An 18,462-nucleotide genomic window follows, 5' to 3' on the forward strand; every position below is an offset into this window, starting at 1 on the left:
AGTTCTGGTGCAACCCGTCCCTCTTGTACAGGTCACCCCTTCCCCAGAAAAGGTTCCAATGATCCAAGAATTTGAAACCTGCCCCCTGCCCCATCTCCTCAGCCACTCATTCAGCAGTGCCATCCCCCATTCCTACCTGCCCATGATACCAGGAGCAATCCGGAGATTCCTACCTTCGACGTCCTTCTCTTCAGCCTCTTTCATAGTTCTATATTCTCGCTGTGTAGGACCTCTTCTTTTCTGCCTATGTCATTGCTGCCAATATGCACCATGACCTCTGGCTGTTCACCTTCCCTCTTGGGAATATCCTGCAGCTGCTCCAATACATCCTGGATGCTAGCACCCCGGAGGCAACACACCATCTAGGTGTCTCTTTTGTGGCCACAGAATCTCCTATCTGTCCCCCTAACTATGGAGAGCCCTATCACTACCACCCAGCCTGACTTTACCCTTCCCTGCTGAATCTCAGATCTGGCCATAGTGCCACTAGCCTGGCTGCTGTGGCTGTGTCCTGATGATCATACTCCCCCAGCAGTATCCAAAGGGGTAGACTTTTGCTGAGGGGAATGGCCACAGGGAACCCTGCACTGAATTCTTAATCCCCTTATCTCTCCTGGTGGTCACCCATCCACTGTCAAAGCCTATACTCTGGGTGTGACCACCTCTTCAAAAGTCTCGTCCATAATGTCTTCAGCCTCCTGGAAGATCCAGAGTACATCCAACTCCCTGACCCAGTGCACTTCCCGCAAATGTCTGAGAAGCTGTCAGGTATCCTGAACTCCCACATCCAACCGGAGGAGCATTCCTTCCTGACTACTCTGTACTAAAAAACACTTACCTCTTCTAACCTGTGCCTCCACCTGTTCTCACCAAAAGCCTGTTAGGCCAAAGCCTTCCCATTCTCTTACTGGCACACTCCAACAATGGCTGCTCCACTTGACACTGACTTCCTTCTCTTTGCTGTTGAATTGAGGCCTCTGACATCGATACTTACCGTGCCTGTGCAGCCAAAGAAGACAGGTCTTACCTGGAGCTGCTCCATTTTTAATCTGTCTCTCACCTGACCTTCAGTAAGGCTCTGACACCAGTATTTACCACGCCTGAGCCATTGAAAAAATAATTTTCTGCAACAACTCGTCTGGTGAGAACACCTCTGCGATCTTAATCACTATCTTGTAGATTCCCAGATTCATTGCTCTGTGCTGTTAGAGATAATCAATCTGTCCTTTCTGGATTAATAGACGTATTATAGATTGATCATTCTTGATGTGTTCTAGATTCCCAGACACACCTCCTGCTGGGATAAGGAAAAAAAACAGCGAATGCCCTGAGCTTTAATGGATCTGGAGCGACACACTGCTTTGCAGATATTTCCCATTTTCAGGGCAGAGCAACTGCCATAACTTCTCCTGCAGCAACCTACAGCCAGTATTAACTGGGAGCAACACACACAAAATGCTGAAGGAGCTCAGCAGTTTAGGCAGCATCCACGGAGGGAGATGAACAGCTGACATTTCAGGCCGAGGGTCTTTGTCAGGTCTGATTAGGAAGAGAATAGAGGCCAAAACAAAAGGCTAATAGTATTGAAAAACTTATCTTGTCAACATGTGTATGTCAACCTTCTGAATTCTCTCACGTCCCATAGTCATACAGCACAGAGACAGGTTCTCCAGTGCACTGACCTTCAAACACAAATTTATACAAACTTCACATTAATCGTATTTAATTCTCCACGAGTTCAACCGCTCGGCTACACATTAGGAGGAATTATCAATAGCCTATTAAGCTGCCTTACCACGTCTTTGGGATATGGCAGGACACTGGAGCATGTGGGCAAACGTGCAGACTCCACAGAGACAGTATCTGATGTCAGAATTGACCCTGGGATCTGGAAACTGCAACTTCCCTAGTTGACCCACCGTGGTTACCAGAAATTCCTCAACCTGTGTCTTCTACTCATCCAACATGTCATGACAAAACTCCAGCACCGGATGGTTTTGCTCTGCCCTCCAGTTTTAACATTACTTCAGTACTGTGACCCTGTTGGTTCCCCAGCAGCGAGTCCTGTATTCACGGGTCAAGCCCGTTACCAGTGTGATCAGAGGGAAGATGAATGGTGAATGGTCAGCACACTGGTGAATGATTTGGGGAAAGCTGACAGGGCAGAGATGCTGAATCTTTCAAATAAGAATGACCTGTTGTCTTTATGCAGCTGCTCCACTGCAGTTGTGCTGGGACTCTCTCCACCATTCTCCCTTTTACTTCTTTTCCTCTTCTGATTCTCATGCCCCCCCCCAGCTGCATCATTCTTTCTCTCTCTCTACCCCATCGCTCCTTTTTATTACCCTCCCTCCCTGTCACATCCCCACTCTCCCTTCCTCCTGTTCTCCATTTTTCTTCCTTCCGTTTTGCTGTAGTCTCACTCTTGCTGCCCCACTCCCTGTCCTCTCACCCTCCCTCCCTCTCTTCTTCAATTCCTCCCTCCTTTTCTCACCCACCTTCCATCTTTCTCTCACCCTCCCCTCACTCCCTTCTCCCCTGCGCATTTCTTTGTTTTCTCCCTCTCTCACCTCCTTCCGCCCCCTCCTCCCTTCCTCTCTCTCTCACCTTCTCTCCCTCCCTCCTTTTCACTTTCTTTCGCTCCCTCCTCTTTCTCTCGCCCTACCATCCTCCTTTCCTCCCCCTCCCTCTCTCACTTCCTCCCTCCCTCCCATCCTCTCTACCACTCACCCTCCTTTCCTCTCTCAATTTCACCCTGCCTCCCTCCGCTGCAATCGGCGCTAAAATTCCCGCCTCACTTCTTCCGGCGTGTTCTGTCACTTAGTAACCATGACCGCACTTGTCAATCAAGCAGGCAGGGACTTCCGGCTTGTGCTGGTTGCTAGGCGACAGTCGACTGGATGCTGTCAATCTCCCGGTGCAGCCGCACGGATTGGGGGTTGGAGCAGGTTCCCGGAGACACCGCTTGCGGATAATTTGCAAAACTTCGTAAAATTGTAAATGGAGACAGTTCCAACTGGTTAGTGTTTTATAACATGTCTACAAGCAATGCAATGAATAATGTATCAATGGAAAATAGAACTTATATTACTAAGCTTTAAGCGAACAAATATATAATGTCCATTCAATTTGTTTGTCGCAGTTTAATTCTAGATGGTTAAAACACATTAATCGTTTTTGTTCTGGAGTCTTGACACGGTGAAACTTGTTAACTGGGTTAAAGCGGCGAACTAGTCGGTTGTAGTATTGACTGGGGCACAATCCGTGCGGTAGAGTCACTGCAACACACATCAAAGTTGCTGGTGAACGCAGCAGGCCAGGCAGCATCTCTAGGAAGTCGACGTTTCAGGCCGAGACCCTTCGTCAGGACCAGCAACTTTGATGTGTGTTGCTTGTATTTCCAGCATCTGCAGAATTCCTGTTGGTAGAGTCACTGGACGGCGCATGCCGGTTTAAATGGTGAATTCCGGTTGTTGTGGCCCGCAGCCCAGTGATCCGGCAATTTCAGGACCGATTCGCCTGACGGTTGGGTGAAAACAATCGGGGGACGGGGTATAATTTGGGAGACGCTTCTTTGTACACGTCCATAGATGTCACGGTTTGAAGTAGAAAAGGGCCGCTCATGTTGAAGGAAGATCCTGCCTGCCGGCCGCTTTCACTTGCACTGTGGGTTACGATGAGGGGTAGGGTCAGGCAGGGCAGATAGAGTAGGATACAGGGTCAGAGGGTGAGGTGCGGGTGTGTGGTCAGTGGGGACAAGGTCAGAGGGTGAGCTATGGGGTCAGAGGTTGTTGGGAGCTTGGGTGAGGAGACTGAGGACGAGTGATTGTCATAGTCATACTTTATTGATCCCGGGGGAAATTGGTTCTACCTGTGTTGTTTTCTACCTGGGATCACGGTCCCAGGCCGTGCATTGAATCAATCAATTGCGAACCACATCCACACCTCACGCGTCTGAACGGCAAAGTGCATCGCTACTCTCACACAGCATACTTTCAAAAGGAAAACTAGAACCTACAATATTTTTAGATTAGATTAGTTTATTGTCATGTAATTTCCTTGTTTGTATGAAGCGCACCCACAGAGTGAACTGAGTAATAAATACGAAGAGAGACGAACGTGCACAGATTGCGGTGTGAACTGGGAAAAGCAAAAATAAAACTCTAGAATTCTTTGAGAAGCACTCTTGTCTCCTTTGGCCTGTAATGTCTTGGAGATTCATGCATAACCTTTTCCCCCGGGTCATCAAGGACCTCTCTCCGTTTGCCTCGGGCATCAGTTCTTTGCCTGACCTCAGCTGTGCTGGTCTGTAACATAACCCAGCGGTGATTTATGGTGAATTAACTCATGTCCCAGTGACCAGGGTGAAGACATTTCCCCTCTGCACTTCCATCTCCACACTTTAAAATGATGACTCGGTTTCTCAGCTTGTTCAGGATAAATCTGCGATATCATCAAATGCGATTAGTGTCAGGAAACGAGGCCTGATAAATCTTTCCACAATCTCTGCAAATGCTCTCACGGTTTAACAATCGACATTAATCTGTGAATGTAATGTCTGTGATACTAAAATCTTACTTTGAAGAATTAAATATATCTTTGTTTTATTTTTATCATCTGTAATTCCAGCTTTTGTTCTCAGGCTTGTCAAACGGGAATTTTTTGTAAATCTACAGGAGGTAGATCAGCGCTGCCGGGAGGAAAACACAATATTTATTTACACAGTATTTATCGACAGGAGTTTTATCTGAGCTTCAAGTCGGTGCCACTAATGTTTTCGGTGATCCACTGTTCTGGAAAGTACTTAATGCAATAAAATGCTTCAAGCAGGAGTGGTGAACAGATGTTGGGGGATATGTGAAGGAATTCCAGGGCTTAGGCTTGGCTACTGGTGGTAGGGCAAAGGAGATGGGAGTGGGCAAGAGGCCAAGACTGTGTGGTGCTGAGTTCTTGGAGGGTCGGTGGTCTGCTGATATAGGAGATCTTGTGGCCTGGAAATCTCGGAGGGTGGTGCTCAGGAGATATGGGATGTCCAGTCATTGGGAGCTCTTGGAGGGTCAGTGCTCTGGAGGAAGATGAGGCCAGGGCAGGATCTGAACACACAAAGGAGAATACAACACTGTAGGATCACATGTGGAGGGGTGTAGGCGCAATGGTGTTATCACTTGAGTTGAGTATGATGTTCTCCATTAGATATTGGAGCAGAATTCGGCCTTTCAGCTCATGGAGTCTGCTCTGCCATTCCAGCCTGGCTTATTCATCATCTCTTTCAACCACGTTCTGGGGCTGTACCCTCTGGTCCTGGACTCCCCCAGGTAGACAACATCCTCTCCACATCCACTCTATCTGGGCCTTTCAATATTCAGTCAGGTTCAAAAAAATACCCCTCATTCTTCTCAACTCCAGTGAGTACAGGTCCAGAGACTTCAGACACTCAAGTCGTAATCCTGTATTTTCTGGGATCTTTCTTGTGAACCTCCTCTGGATCCTCTCCAATGCCAGCACATCCTTTCTGAGATAAGGGCCCAGAACTTCTCACAATATTCCATGTGGTCTGACTAATGCCTGACAATGTCGCAGCATTACACCCGTTCTCGAAGGACTTGTCTATGTCCGGTGACTGTAGAGGCCAATCTAAGATACTCGTATGGGTACTGTGGGTGAGGGTCAGTGTGGGTGAGTCAGTGTGGGTGGGGGTCAGTGCGGGTGAGGGTCAGTGTGGGTGAGGGTCTGTGGTGGGTGAGGGTCAGTGCGGGTGAGGGTCAGTGCGGGTGAGGGTCAGTGTGGGTGGGGGTCAGTGTGGGTGAGGGTCAGTGTGGGTGGGGGTCAGTTTGGGTGAGTCAGTGCGGGTGGGGGTCAGTGTGGGTGAGGGTCTGTGGTGGGTGAGGGTCAGTGTGGATGAGGGTCAGTGCGGGTGAGGGTCAGTGTGGGTGAGGGTCAGTGCGGGTGGGGGTCAATGTGGGTGAGGGTCAGTGCGGGTGAGGGTCAGTGTGGGTGAGGGTCTGTGGTGGGTGAGGGTCAGTGCGGGTGGGGGTCAGTGTGGGTGAGGGTCAGTGCGGGTGGGGGTCAGTGCGGGTGGGGGTCAGTGTGGGTGGGGGTCAGTGCGGGTGAGGGTCAGTGTGGGTGAGTGTCTGTGGTGGGTGAGGATCAGTGTGGGTGAGGGTCAGTGAGGGTGAGTCAGTGTGGGTGGGAGTCAGTGTGGGTGAGGGTCAGTGTGGGTGGGGGTCTGTGGTGGGTGAGGTTCAGTGTGGGTGAGGGTCAGTGAGGGTGAGTCAGTGTGGGTGAGGGTCAGTGCGGGTGAGGATCAGTGTGGGTGAGGGTCAGTGAGGGTGAGTCAGTGTGGGTGAGGGTCAGTGTGGGTGGGGGTCAGTGTGGGTGGGGGTCTGTGGTGGGTGAGGTTCAGTGTGGGTGAGGGTCAGTGTGGGTGAGGGTCTGTGGTGGGTGAGTGTCTGTGGTGGGTGAGGATCAGTGTGGGTGAGGGTCAGTGTGGGTGAGTCAGTGTGGGTGAGGGTCAGTGTGGGTGGAAGTCAGTGTGGGTGAGGTTCAGTGTGGGTGAGGGTCAGTGTGGGTGGGGGTCTGTGGTGGGTGAGGATCTGTGAGGGTAAAACAGTGCGGGTGGGAGTCAGTGTGGGTGGGGGTCAGTGCGGGTGAGGGTCAATGTGGGTGAGGGTCTGTGGTGGGTGAGGGTCAGTGTGGGTGAGGGTCTGTGGTGGGTGAGGGTCAGTGTGGGTGAGGGGCAGTGCGGGTGAGGGTCAGTGTGGGTGAGGGTCAGTGCGGGTGGGGGTCAATGTGGGTGAGGGTCAGTGTGGGTGAGGGTCAATGTGGGTGAGGGTCTGTGGTGGGTGAGGGTCAGTGTGGGTGAGGGTCTGTGGTGGGTGAGGGTCAGTGTGGGTGAGGGTCAATGCGGGTGAGGGTCAGTGTGGGTGAGGGTCAGTGCGGGTGGGGGTCAATGTGGGTGAGGGTCAGTGTGGGTGGGGGTCAGTGTGGGTGAGGGTCAGTGCGGGTGAGGGTCAGTGCGGGTGGGGGTCAGTGTGGGTGAGTCAGTGTGGGTGGGGGTCAGTGCGGGTGAGGGTCAGTGTGGGTGAGTGTCTGTGGTGGGTGAGGATCAGTGTGGGTGAGGGTCAGTGTGGGTGGGAGTCAGTGTGGGTGAGGTTCAGTGTGGGTGAGGGTCAGTGCGGGTGGGGGTCAGTGTGGGTGAGTCAGTGTGGGTGGGGGTCAGTGCGGGTGGGGGTCAGTGTGGGTGAGTCAGTGTGGGTGGGGGTCAGTGCGGGTGAGGGTCAGTGTGGGTGAGTGTCTGTGGTGGGTGAGGATCAGTGTGGGTGAGGGTCAGTGAGGGTGAGTCAGTGTGGGTGAGGGTCAGTGTGGGTGGGAGTCAGTGTGGGTGAGGTTCAGTGTGGGTGAGGGTCAGTGTGGGTGGGGGTCAGTGTGGGTGAGGGTCACTTCATGACTAATGTTTCTATTGGAACCCGTGGACAATTCAGCAGCTCGTCTCCCAGTGGCTCGGGATAACCAGAAGGGTCTCAGTTTTCACGCCCGGGTCCTTTTATATTGCGTCCTGCGTGCAACTTCTTTTGAAGCCGTCGCTTTAGAAACCCTAAACGGAGAGCAGAGGAATTGTTTGTCGTTGACCCGAGGAAAGAATGAGGTCAGATTTTTGCGGAGTTTTATGGTACAGGTTACCAGGGCAACGGTCATTCTAGATAGAAGCCAGGAAGTTACTTACCGGATCATTAGATTTCACTTTGCTTTACACTGAACAGGTGCTATCCAGTCCCAGCCAAAGTACAACAGATTCCTGCCATGTAACTGCAATTGTCGTGATTTTTAACGAATTCTCTCGCAAATTGTGCTCTCCGGAAATCTGCATTTGGTGTTTATGTGGCACAATTAGTTTGAGTTGTTTCAGTGGCGTGATAACCTTTCCATTCACTGGCCCTCAGAGAAACGACACTGCTATGACGCGGACGGTTTGGGGTGAATGCAGAGAGCAACTTTCTGCCCGTTTGTGGGCCCCTCCGCTCCCGTGAGTGAAATATTCTTCTCGCCCTTTGGTCAGATTGTGGTGTTAGCCGGCTCTTTCCTCGGCAGTGAAACCCACCCAGGTGCCTGCAGTCCGCAGCACACCACCCAAAATCCGTCACCCGCAGGGTCAATCTGATGAGCTTCACGCATCATTCAGCTTTTGTTTTGCTGTCAAGGGTTGGGCCGCCGTCCACTTGTCTCACGCGTTTCCACGCAGAAATCCGTAGCCTCGTTTAACGTACTGTGGTAAACCATGTATATATGTTGTAACTCGGTTACCTGTCTGGACACACACCTCTGCTGACTGCCCCTGCGGCTCCTCCCACAGAATTCTGTATAAAGGTGCTCGCCTTGCCCCTCCCCCTCAGTCCGGGGGCAGACACTCACTGTGGAGGTCGTATTGTACAGCGAATAAAAGCCTTTCAGTATTTTACCAAACCTCAGTCTTTCGGAGTAATTGAAGGTGCTTCACATACCCTCACCGCTCTCCCTCCTGACTTAGTCCCAGTCGAGGTTGCTGCTCGGTTTGCAGTCCATAGCCAGCACTGAGGGGAGGGGTGTTGTCACTGACGCTCGGTGCTCTAATAGAATTCACGAGAATGGGAGGGCTAACTCTGCGCCCTTGTTTCAAGAAAGGCTGCGTGGACAAGCCGGAGAACCCCCTGGTCGATAAACGTGATGTCAGTGGTGGGAAAGTTACTGCCGGGGATTCTGAGAGTCGGGCAGGATCTAGCAGCATTGGAATAGTCCGCATGGATTTGAGTGTGAGACATTGTGTCTTCCAAATTTGATTGAACTTTTTTGAATACGTAACCAAGAGAGTTGACGATTTATGTAATATTATGTGCAGTTCTAGTCACCTACCTTAATATCAATAAAACTGAAAGAGTGCAGAGAAAATTTACAATAACGTTGCCGGGACTTGAGGACCTGAGTTATAAAGAAAGGTTGAATAGGCGAAAACTTTGTTCCCTAGACTCGAGCATAGGAGAATGAGAAGCTACTTGATAGAGGTATAGATAGAGTAAATGCAAGCAGGCTTTTTCCACTGAGGTTGCTAGGACTAGAGCTCATAGGTTAAGACAGATTTCCCAACCTTTTTTAGCCCAATGCCTCCTAAAGCACCTTCATACTTGCCAACACCCCTCTTAGGTACAATATACTTTCCAGCGCCCCCATAGCGCAAAAACATGTCTACCATATGCTAAAATGAGAAAAATGATACTGCTTTAAATTTTTATTTGTCTTTAAACCTAGCTTACACAGTATCTGTGTGCTGTACAGCAGCTTGGATATCAGTGTGATCCTTGACCTTGATGGTTTTTAGCAAGAGAAGTATCTGGTTCAAGATGTGACAGCAAAAGCCTTGAGTCCCCACGGGTAACAATGTCCTAGCGGCTTCTGTTTCTTGTGAGTATGTGGTTCACTGCACTGAAGCTTCTTTCAACAAGGTAGGAGGATGGAAATGCAATGAAGAACCGTTTGGCTCTTTTCCAAAGCCACATGCCACAAAAGCTGACTATTTTAAAAAATAATTCTTCATCATTCTGAATTTTGACAATTTCTTCTTGCAAGTTCTCTACCTGTTCTTCCACCTTGCAAATAAATGGGTTAATTATCCAGTCCAGAATTTCCAGACCATTCGAATCCTTGAATCAATTCTGAAAATCCTTCTTCGGTGACTGCATGTGTAAGCAGTACTCTTGCAAATCACCATCTGTGAAAGAGAGTGCCAAACTTTCCATTCAGGGAAACTGAGAACATTCTTCTCCCAATGTTTTGCTTATATATTTCCAATTTTCCAATAAAAGTGTACAGTGCACTTTTTGCCCGGATTAAATTGAAATTCTGGCCCTGCAGTTTCATATTTAGAATGTTAATTTTGTTGTACCAATTGATTAGGTATGCCACATCTCCACGTAGAAGTTCAACCTTGTTTCCCCCGCTCTTGTCACCTTTGAGCAAGAATTCAACTACAGTGTCAAAAAGATCAAAGAAATATTTAAGCAGCAGCCTTTTGACAGCCAACACACTTCACTGTGAAGAAGCAAGTGTTCAAACTCTTCATCCTTATCTTGGCATAACTGGCAAAATATTCTGCTATTTAATGGTTGAGATTTAATTTTGTTGATAACAGATATTACAAGAGTCATGCTTGAAAAAGTCACTGGCTGAGGCTTATGGCTGTGAGATGTTGATGAATTACACAATGGATTGCAAACAAACTTGGAATTTCTTTTTTCATAAATGCCACTAAACCAGCAGGGTGACCTGTCGTATATGGTGCTCCATCTGTTGCACAAGAAATCATGTTCCTAAATGGAATACTTTTATGCTCAATATACATTTTGAGCTTGCAGATTGTTTCTCCATTGATATTTGTTTTTAACTTCTTACAAAAGAGAATCTCTTCAGAAACTTTTCCATTGTTGATAAACTGTACATGTGCCATTAGCAAAGCCACACTGTCTCACACAGTTGACTCACCCAGTTGTATCCCAAATTCTTTTTTTTTGTAGCTCTGTGCATAGTTAATACTCAATGTCTTCACTCATTTCATCAACAACTCAAGCTACAGAGTTATTACTCAGAGGAATTGATTTTAAAATACTGGTATCCATTTTGAGAACAGTAGTGAGCATCTCTGATACAGGAGGCATTGTTAATCCTTAATTGTACGAGATTTTCCACACTTTGCTATCATTTTGGAAATGTTATAAGAAGCAATGAACCCTTGTAAAGGTAATTTTTAGCTTTCTTGGCAAATGACTCGAGTGTGCTATGCTTTTCAAATGCTTCTTTCATCTTCTGGAACTGAGTAATACCATAAGTGGCCTTTCCAGGGTGTCTTTTACAGAAGGATTCCTGTAATCTTGATGGTTTCATGGCTTTATTAGAGAGTAAAGTATTACAAATAAGACACATGGGACGTCACCGATCTGATGGAACGGAATAAAACCATACTCTTGGTGTATAACATTGTACTGATGCACTTTCTGTAGTTCCTGTTTTTTAGCAAGATTAAAATTCAAGGCTTCATGACCTTCAGACTCTGAGATCACGCCATATGTATTTATCCATCATTAAAGGGGCTAGATTAAAATAAAAATTTAACACAAACTGAGAATGCCAATTGGATATTGACGACGGCAGTGAGTTGACGTGGTCAGTCAGGTCTCGTGCCTCAAGTCAGGGTGTCGCTTACCCTCCCCAAGAATATTGAACACCCCTAATGACTCCTATTTCCCCTAACGCTCCTTTAGGACACGTAACCCCCCTGTTGGGAATCACTGGGTTAAGGTGATGTCACATTTGAACTGGACTGTTGACAAGGGCCTTTTCCACGCAATATCTCAATCAATCAATACACAAACTTGCACTTGTTCCTCAATCCTACTTTATTTAGACCACAAGACCATTAGACATCAGAGCACAATGAGGCCATTTGGCCCATTGAGTCTGCTCCGCCATTCAATCATGGCTGATCCCTTTCTCTCTCCTCAGTCTCACTCCCCGGCCTTTTCCCCATAACCTTCGAGGTCATGTCCAATCAAGAACCTATCACTCTCTCCCTTAAATACACCCAACAACCTGGCTTTCACAACTACCTGTGGAAACAAATTCCACAAATTCACCACCCTCTGGCTAAAGAAATTTCTCCTCATCTCTGTTTTACATGGACGCCCCACTATTCTGAGGCTGTGCCATCTTGTCCTAGACTCCCCCACCATGGGAAACATCCTTTCCACATCTACTCTGTCTAGGCCTTGCAACATTCAAAAGGTTTCAATAAGATTCCCCCTCATCCTTCTAAATTCCAGCAAGTACAGACCCAGAGCCATCAAACGTTCCACATATGATAACCCTTTCATTCCCAGAATCATTCTTGTGAACCTCCACTGAACCCTCCAATGCTAGCACATCTTTTCTTAGATGAGGAGCCCAAAACTGTTCACTGAAGGTGAGGCCTCACCAGTGCCTCATAAAGCCTCAGCATCACAACACTGCTTTTGTATTCAAGACCTCTTGAAATTAATGATAACATTGTATTTACCTTCCTCACCACTGACTCAACATGCAAGTAAACCTTTAGGGTGTTCTGCACAAGGACCCCCAAATCCCTTGCATCTCAGACTTTTGGATTTTTCCCCATTTAGTGAATAGTCTGCACATTTATTTCTACTACCAAAGTGCATGACCATGCATTTTCCAACATTGTATTTCATTTGCCACTTTCTTGCCCATTCTCCTAATCTGTCTTAATCCTTCAGCATCCTACCTGTTTCCTCAACACTACCTGCCCCTCCACCAATCTTCATAACATCCGCAAACTCGGCAACTAAGCCATCTATTCAATCATCTAAATCATTGATATACAGCATAAAAAGAAGCGTTCCCAACACTGACCCCTGCAGAACATCACTAGTCACTGGCAGACAACCAGAAAAGGATCCTCTTATTTCCACTCGCTGCCCCCTACCAATCAGCCAACGCTCTAACCATGCCAGTTATTATCCCATAATACCATGGGCACTCAACTTGGTAAGCAACCTCATGTGTGGCGCTTTGTCAAAGGCCTTCTGAAAGTCCAAATATATGACATCAACTATATCCCCTTTATCTATCCTATTTGTAATCTCCTCAAAGAATTCCAACAGGTTTGTCAGGCAAGATTTTCCCTTATGGAAACCATGCCGACTTTGTCCTATATTGTCCTGTGTCACCAAGTACTCCATAACCTCATCCTTAACAATCGACTCCAACATCTTCCCAACCACTGAGGTCAGGCTAGCTGGTCTATAATTTCCTTTCAGTTATCTTCCTCCTTAAAGAGTGGAGTGACATTTGCAGTTTTCCAGTCCTCTGGCACCATGCTTGAGTCCAATGATTTTTGAAAGATTATTACTAATGCCTCCACGATTTCTACTGCTACCTCTTTCAGAACCCTAGGGTGCAGTTTATCTAGACCGGGTGACTTATGTATCCTTACATCTTTCAGCTCTTTAAGCACCTTCTCCCGTGTGATAGTAACTACACTCACTTCTCCTCCCTCACCCCCTTCAACATCTAATACATTGCTAATGTCTTCCACAATTAAGACTGATGCAAAATACTCATTTAGTTCCTCTACCATCTCCTTGTCCCCTGTTATTATTTCTTCGGCCTCATTTTCTAGCAGTCCTATATCCACTCTCACTTCTCTTTTATTAGCTTTTACTAACCACTTTGATATTGTTTGCTAGCTTGCTTTCATATTTCATCTTTTCCCTTCTAATGATTCTGTAGGTTTTTAAAAGCTTCCTAATCATCTATCTTCCCACTAAGTTTTGCTTTGTTGTATGCCCTCTCTTTTGCTTTTACATTAGCTTTGACTTCCCTTGCCAGCCACGGTTGTACTATTTTGCCATTTGAGCATTTCTTCATTTCTGGAATACATTTATCCTGCACCTTTCTCATTTCCCCCAGAAACTCACGCCATTGCTGCTCTGCTGACACCCCTCCCAGCAGCTCCTTCCAATTTGCTTTGCCCAACTCCTCTCTCGTACCACTGTAATTTTCTTTACTCCACTGAAATAATGCTATGTCAGACTTTATTTTCTCCCTATCAAATTACAATTTGAACTCAGTTATATTGTGATCACTGCCTCCTAAGGGTTCTTTTACCTTAAGCTCCCTAATGAATTCCAGTTTGTTAACATAACACCCAATCCAGTATATCTGATCTCCTAGCTAGCAGGCTCAATGACAAACTGCTCTAAAAAGCTGTTTTGTAGGCATTCAACAAACTCTCTCTGGAGATCCATTACCAACCTGATTTTCCTAGCCAACTTGCATGTTAAAATCTCCCATGACTATCATAACATTGCCCTTCAGCATCCTTTTCTATTTCCCGTTGAATTCTTTGGTCAATTTACTATTTACAGTCTGGCTCCTGCCGCCACACTGTTCTGTAATTTGAACAAAGAAATTCTATTTTTATACAGAAATTGTTTAGTTGTAGACAAAATGTTTGATCCAACATTATCCAAAGTGTCTGCGCTCTGTTTGGCCAGCACACATTTTAACTGTTATTTTGCTACAATTCCCACAGAAGGTGAAAGTTGAAATTGTTAAGAAGAACCCGAGGGGGGGACGTCTTCACTCAGAGATTGAAGGACAGCGTGGAACGAGCTGCCGGCGGCGTATTTCAACATTTAAGATAAATACTTGGATGGAAGGGGTGTAGAGGGCTATGGGGCAGGGGTGGGTCGATGGGACCGGGCAGCATAATAGTTCAACATGGACTAGATGGGCCGAACAGCCTGTTTCCGAGCAGTGACTCTGGGCAGGTGTGGAAGGTTGGGTCATGTGGGGCGAAAGAGCTAGCTGATTGGCCGAGGGAAGGAGTGGGGAGTCTGTGGGGGTCTCGCTGACCAGTGGTGTGGACAACGACGGTCACAACGTGGTCGGTAAGTTTGTGGCCGACACCAATATTGCTGGTAACGCCACATTACCCGCCACCGTCGATGGGGACTCGCTGAGGGGGAAGGCCGTGATGTCCCGTCAGTGAGAGGCCGCTGGGGCTCCTTCCCGTTGAAGGGGTGCTGGCCACTTGTTTGTTCTCGGGAAAACCGTCACTGCCCCTCACCTTTCAGAGGGCCAGTCGCTCTGAAGGGTAGACTCAGGGAGATCAGTACCGTCCCTTGCTCAGTGACAGTTACCCCTTCACCGGGCACTTGGACTGTCCACTTAACTCTGGAGCTGGGCACCGCGTTCTGCTAATCTGACCCAAGGGATGTTTAGCTGCACCTTCACTGGGGTTCCAGTTCCTACCGAGTGATCTATCTCCTGTTTCTCTGTTAATCTCCCAGGTTCATATAAATAACATCCAGTCGTCCAAAAAATCTGCCAGTCTATTGAAGTCGAAGTTACTGGAGTTTAACTGGCATTCCTTGAATAAAGCCCACTTCTTTCTTTCTTTCTTTCTCTCTCTCTCTCTTTCTCTCTCTTTCTCTCTCTCTCTCTCTCTCTCCTTCCCTCCCTCCCTCCCCCCCCATGAGGGCTACCTTTTTGCCGAGTATTTCAACCGCCCTCTTCATTTATCAACCTCATACTTGCAGCCTCTATAGATTTGCTTTATATTTTGTAGAGTTACAGTGCTTGTAACGTGTGGACGAGCGGCAGCTATTGTTGGTACTGGGCTGCAGTGTAAGAAGGAAATCCATCAGTCTAAACCTATGTGCCTGTTAGTAAGTTTTTCATTGTACCTGTACCCCACTGTACTGTACCTGTTCACATTGACAATCAACTCTGTTTCATAGCCCACCCTTGATGCCTGTTGCTTGTAAAAATAATGGCTCGCTGGCACCCTCCAGTGGCAGTGGTGGAGTACTACACCATCATGGATTGACTGCTCGACAAAATAGATTCAGATCTATTTTTCTCACTTAACAGCCAGCATGCCCAGGGATGTGCTGGTGCAGCCCGTAATGTCACCGTACATTCTGGCAGCAACATAGTGTGCCCACAATAAAACACAGAACACAACAAAACGACATATCGAGCGACAAAGCAACTGCAACATAACATGCCCTGTTGCTTCCACCCACGCACGTACACAGTACTCTAATCCCTAGACAGTCCGTCTGTGGCCTTCATCCTCCAGCGGACACGCGGATTCACAGACTTCCCCAGTAGACTCTCTTTATTCAAATAAAATGTTTCAGAGTTTATCAAACTTTGGTTCAAATTGAATCTAAATTTACATATTTGCAAACTTGCACATTAAGTCCTCTAACATCTTAATTCAAACTTACATCTCTGACAAAGTTTGCTGATGACCCCATTGTTGGCTGAATCAAAGGTGGTCATGAATCAGCACACAGGAAGGAGATTGAAAATCTGGCTGAGTGGTCTCAATGTCAGCAAGATCAAGGAACTTATTATTAAATTCAGGAGGCGGAAACCAGAGATCCGTGAGCCAGTCTTCATCAGAGGATCAGAGGTGAAGAGGGTCAGCAACTTTAAATTCCTCAGTGTTTTATTTCAGAGGACCTGACCGGGGCCCAGCATGTAAGTGCAATTATGAAGAAAGCACGACAGCACCTCTACTTCCTTAGGAGTTTGCGAAGATCTGGCATGACATCTAAAACTTTGACAAACTGCTATAGATGTGCAGTGGGGAGTGTATTAACTGGCTTCATCACAGCCTGGTATGGAAACACCAATGCCTTGAATGGAAAATCCTACAAGAAGCACCATAGTCCATCATGGCCTATGGAGCTAGTGCGGGGACCTGAGGCTGAGGTAAGCGATCAGTTAGTGGGGGAGCAAATGGGGCCAAATGGCCTACTCTACTCATTTTTTATGTTCAGTGTTGTACCTGATTTTCTAGCGAGATCATCGATCGGAAACATTAACCCTTATCTGTCTGTGGACACTATGGGAAGGAGGTAAAGCCGCACTAGTTCCCACATCACTACGTTCTGGAACTGTTACTACCCTTCAGCCATTAGGCTCCTGAACCAGCGTGGATAACTTCACTCACCTCAACACGGAACTGATTCCACAATCTATGGACTCACTTTCAAGGATTCTGCAACTCGCGTTCTCAGTATTATTTATTTATTTATTTTCCCTGACACCCCACATCCCATGTTTACACAGTTTGTCTTTTGCACATTGGTTGTCAGTTCTTTGTGTGTAGTTTTTCATTAATTCTGGTGTATCTCTACTATGAATGCCAGCAAGAAAATGAATGTCAGGATAGTATATGGTGACATTTATGTACTTTGATAATACATTTACTTTAAACTTTGACCTGCTGAGCATTTCCAGCTCTTTCTGTTTGAACTTCTGCTATTCACTGTCTGCAGTCTCATGTAGATATAATCCTGTGTCTAGTTCATAACGTAGTTTATAATCTAGTTTATAGTGTACAACCTGGATGCTTTAGCGCTGCAGAGAGATGATGTTTTAAACTCCATCTATTTTTAGCAAAAGGAAGGAAATGCTGCCAAATTAAAGAACAGGAAGTAGCGTAGACCAGGAATTGATAAAGAGGAGACAATGGAAAAGCTGCATGTCTAAGATGGATAAATCCCCAGGTCCAGATGGGATGCCGAGGGGATGAATTAAATTAAGCTTCCCAGTTCCTTTAGAAATTGGGAAAGTGTCAAGTGACCAGAGGATTGAAAATATTATAATCTTGTTCAAAAAATGTAAAAATTAACCCAGCAACTACAGTTTAGTTTGGGGAAACTACTAGAAGTAATAATCAGGGACTTGTTCAAGACAAATTGCTGAGGGTTAATGAGGGGTAATGTTGAAAGCCATTTAATAAAGAAATCTGTCAACATGATCAAAGCCTGTGAAATAAAAGAGTTGATGCAGAATGTGTTGTGATAAACATTTTTATGGGCTCAATAAGGAACACCCTGGTGTGACCTAGGACTTTGTACTAGGAGTTCTACTCATCTTGGTACAACCGTTAATTACATAGGCTCACGCATGGAGAACGTCATCACTGACTTCTAGACATCATATAACTTGGAAGTGTGATCAAGAGTGAGATGTATGTTGTGTCAACATGGTGAAGTTCAAATGATACATTTTAATTGGAGGAGCAAGGAAGAGCAATGTGTAAATGGTGCATTTTGAAAAGGGGTGGAGGAACAGAGTCTGCTAGTGGCTGAATGGGAAGGTTGAGAGACTGGATTTAAAGACACCTCTATTAGGAGAGGTCTAGAGAATGAAACCACAGGGTTATATTGACCCTCCATACAACACTGATTCAGCCATAGTTTGTGCGTTGTACCTAGTGTTGGTCACATCACCACAAGAAGGATGTGAAGACCCAGGAGAGAATACAGAAGGGATTTGTAGGAATAGTCCTGGTGAGAGGGAACCACAGTTCTGTGGACAGGACTGGTGCATGGGTTGGAAGGGGTGTTAGAATAGAGACAGTTGATATGAGGGAGATTTTCAAGGTCACAAATGGAGCAAAGAGAAGACAGTCGAATTGTTTCCAGTGGTGTCAGCACCAGGAACCAGAGGGCACAGGCTTGAACCAATGGACAAAGAATCGAGGAAGGAATGAAGAAAACCTTCCCTACAACAAATGAACTCAATCTGGAAAACACTCATTGTCTCTTCCAAAAGGGAACTCTATGAATAACAAAGTGCAGGGCTACTGGTCCAGAGAGATGGGGAATGGGACTGACTGCATTGCTGATAGAGAACTAGCATGGCTCAGCTGGCCAAATGGCCTCCCTCTGAATGCTAAACATTTCAGCAATTTTGTGCGGTCTACAGAGGAGGTTGGATGTCCTCCATTCAGCTCATTCCAGTCATTCTTGGATTGGAGAGGAGACAGGAGAGTCCCTGAGGAATATCAGAATTCTGATCTGTGGAACCACTAAAACCAAGGTCAGAATTTAATCTGACAGGATTTCAAAGAAG

General features: G+C 46.7%; 1 protein-coding gene across 4 annotated transcripts in view; it reads left to right on the plus strand.

Annotated features, from left to right (window-relative positions):
* The first annotated feature begins 2,929 nt into the window (after positions 1 to 2,929).
* LOC140190800 (uncharacterized) overlaps positions 2,930 to 18,462 on the plus strand; it is a 66,376-nt gene continuing 50,843 nt past the window's right edge. For 3 of the 4 annotated variants that reach the window (XM_072247650.1, XM_072247654.1, XM_072247653.1), the window contains exon 1: positions 2,930 to 3,019. In XM_072247650.1, coding sequence (XP_072103751.1) covers positions 3,001 to 3,019 — 19 coding nt within the window. In that variant the 5' untranslated portion in view covers positions 2,930 to 3,000. Of the gene's footprint in view, positions 3,020 to 16,239; positions 16,309 to 18,462 lie in introns of those variants that run through there. The other variant, XM_072247651.1, reaches the window with a different exon arrangement.

This window comes from Mobula birostris, chromosome 31 (genome assembly GCF_030028105.1).
Source record: "Mobula birostris isolate sMobBir1 chromosome 31, sMobBir1.hap1, whole genome shotgun sequence".
Taxonomy (NCBI): Eukaryota; Metazoa; Chordata; class Chondrichthyes; order Myliobatiformes; family Myliobatidae; genus Mobula; species Mobula birostris.